The 2,730-nt window shown below is 45.7% G+C and overlaps 1 protein-coding gene across 1 annotated transcript in view; it reads right to left on the bottom strand.

The window, feature by feature from the left end:
• LOC311248818 (rho GTPase-activating protein 39-like) overlaps positions 1-1,286 on the bottom strand; it is a gene marked incomplete at both ends in the record, with an annotated part of 68,484 nt that extends 67,198 nt beyond the window's left edge. Inside the window, one exon of the mRNA XM_084339643.1 lies at positions 1,213-1,286. Coding sequence (XP_084195769.1) covers positions 1,213-1,286 — 74 coding nt within the window. The remainder of the gene's footprint in view (positions 1-1,212) is intronic.
• Positions 1,287-2,730: the final 1,444 nt, after the last annotated feature.

Here is a 2,730-nt window from a genome sequence, read left to right on the forward strand (position 1 = left end):
GCCAATGTGTATTAGTATGAACGACCAGCTAAACTGAAAGCAATGTGGAGCGCTGGGCTCGAACAGGCGAGCCCAGCGTCTCCGCATTTGTGGCGAGCGCCTTGCCCACTACGCCACGTAGCCGCCCAGAGAGTGAACAGTTTTAAGTACCTCGGAGCCCACATATCCGACGACTTGACATGGACCACACACATTGACAGTGTTGTGAAGAAGGCACGACAACGCCTCTACTTCCTCAGGCGCCTAAGGAAGTTCCAAGTCAGTCAGAAGATCCTTAAGAACTTCTACTCATGTACAATAGAGAGCATCCTGACTGGCAACATCACCTCCTGGTTTGGGAATAGCACTGCACAAGACCGAAGCAGACTACAGAGAGTGACACGTTCAGCCGAACGCACAATTGGAGGGGGGCTTCCCACCCTCCAGAACATTTACAACAAGCGGTGCAGGGGTAAGGCTAAGAGAACCATCAAGGACTCCAGCCACCCAAACAACTGCCTCTTTGAACTGCTGCGGTCAGGCAAGCGATACCGGACACACAAAGACTCAGAAGAAGCTTCTATCCCCAGGCCATCAGGCTGCTCAACGAACAATAAACACTATGCAACAACCATCATATGCACACAGCACGCACATCCACACGCACACACTCACTTTAAACAAACAACACACTGCAGCACCCACTCTCCACACTTTAGATCACCTAAACACACTTTATATTTATTGGTAAAGGATTTGCACTACAACTTGTACACCTTACTGTAAATTGTACCTAAATTGTACCTCATCCCATTTCTGCTTTGCACTATATAGTATTGTATATTAGTACATTGCATAGTATATTGTATATTGTATGGTAACTCAGTTACTTCTATTCTGCATCGAACATTGTTCATATGTCTATACTGAACACTGTGACTTCTATTTTTACTTCTATTTTACATGCTATACTATTTTATTTCATACTTATCTTGTCTAGCACAGTCTCTGGAGCGTAACAGTAAGAAGCATTTTGTATAAAAGTATTCTGTACTTCTGTATGACAACTATTAAAGAAACTTGAAACTTGAAACAGAGCGAGAGCGAGAGCGAGAGAGAGAGAGAGAGAGAGAGAGAGAGAGAGAGAGAGAGAGAGAGAAGACCAGAATCCTCGAGACGAGAATATGGTTGAAGCTATAGGAGTAAGTAATAAAACAGGAAGTGATGTCATACCTTCTTGGCCCCGGTCAGAGCAGCCTTCGTCAGTTTCCGGTAGCAGTATTTGGCGTAGCTGCTGATGGCCACACCTGGCACCAGAGAAGAAGAAGAGGGATCAGACAGTGTCGTCAGCAAACCTGATAATTGTGTTGTTGTTCTGCTGTGCCACACAGTCATGTGTGTACAGCGAGTAGAGGAGGGGGCTCAGAACAATTTGAAATATAGAATATAGAATAGCAGGCATATAAATTACCTTATTATAGCCATGTTGCACATCTATGGATCGGGCCAAATCTACTCGTTCCAATTACAGAGTTCAATTTGGATTTAGTATCTCCAGGTGTGCACTGAAGAACCGTGAATGAAATCTACTGTAAATACTGTCTACTGTCAGCTTTTTCATTCTTGCAACGGGTCCACCATTTTGAATCGGATTTCAACACGAATGGTTGCTAAATGTTCACAGAAGGTAGACAAACTAGCTGCGCTCTAATCTATGCCAATAACGTTCAGTTTTGTGGTATATAATCCAGAGTAATAAGAGAAATAAAAAATAATAATCAGGAAGCCATTTGCTTGCAGGAAGCTGGAAATCGCTAGGAAATGTAGTTTTTCAAAATGTCAACACTCATTGAGAGCTCTGGATGCCCTCTTATCATATGACTACAACCGGCGACGGGCCGCTAATTCAAAATGGCGGATATTCGCAAAATGATAAACACATTCCATAAACTAAAATCTCACTAATAACACTTTAACCTATTTGTTGAAGTTAGAGGTTCTATGTAGGATTGTTAGTAACTGTCTAACTGCATATATAACTGTTTCCACTAGAGGGCGCTCTAGGCGGAGCCACTCAAGACACCACCAGGTGGTGAGTATAAATAGAGATGTCTCCTCCTACTCTACCTCTTTCCCCCCAGCCTCTCAGTGAGAGGAGACCTCATGTGCTGCTGCTCATACCATGTGAATGAATAAACCACGCCGTTTAAAGGCTAAAGATAGAAACCATGCCTCTTGACCACATTATTGTCGCCCTATAGCCGGATTCTGTCAACAGGTTATGGGCCCAGATCACGCCGGGGCAAAATAATAAGGGTAGCAAGCTTAGCAAAAGTATAGGCTAGGTTAGCGCCGGGAGCACCGCGTGGCTAGATGCTAGGCCAACAAGAGCTAAAGCTACGCCTACCATCAACCAAGAGGATGGCGACCAAGGGAAGGAGCAAATGGCCCTCATTCAATGGAAAAGCAGAGGAATACGAGCTCTGGGAAGAGCGCATGCTATGCTGCATGCACGGTGCGGGACTGAAGGAGACGATCTTGACAACCCCCACGGGAGACCTGACGGCGGAAGAGCAAGCCCTGGACGACCAGCGTAACGCAGACGCGTACTTACTGTGAGTTAGCGCCACTGCTCGACGACACCAGCTTGGGGCTAATATTCTGCGACACTAAAGACAAAGGCCGAGAAAGCCTGGAGGTGTTGAGAGAGCATTACATCGGGCGAGGAAGACCCCGAGTCGTGGCCCTCTA

Source organism: Notolepis coatsorum (genome assembly GCF_963971535.1).
Source record: "Notolepis coatsorum genome assembly, contig: SCAFFOLD_937, whole genome shotgun sequence".
In the NCBI taxonomy this organism is placed as follows: Eukaryota; Metazoa; Chordata; class Actinopteri; order Aulopiformes; family Paralepididae; genus Notolepis; species Notolepis coatsorum.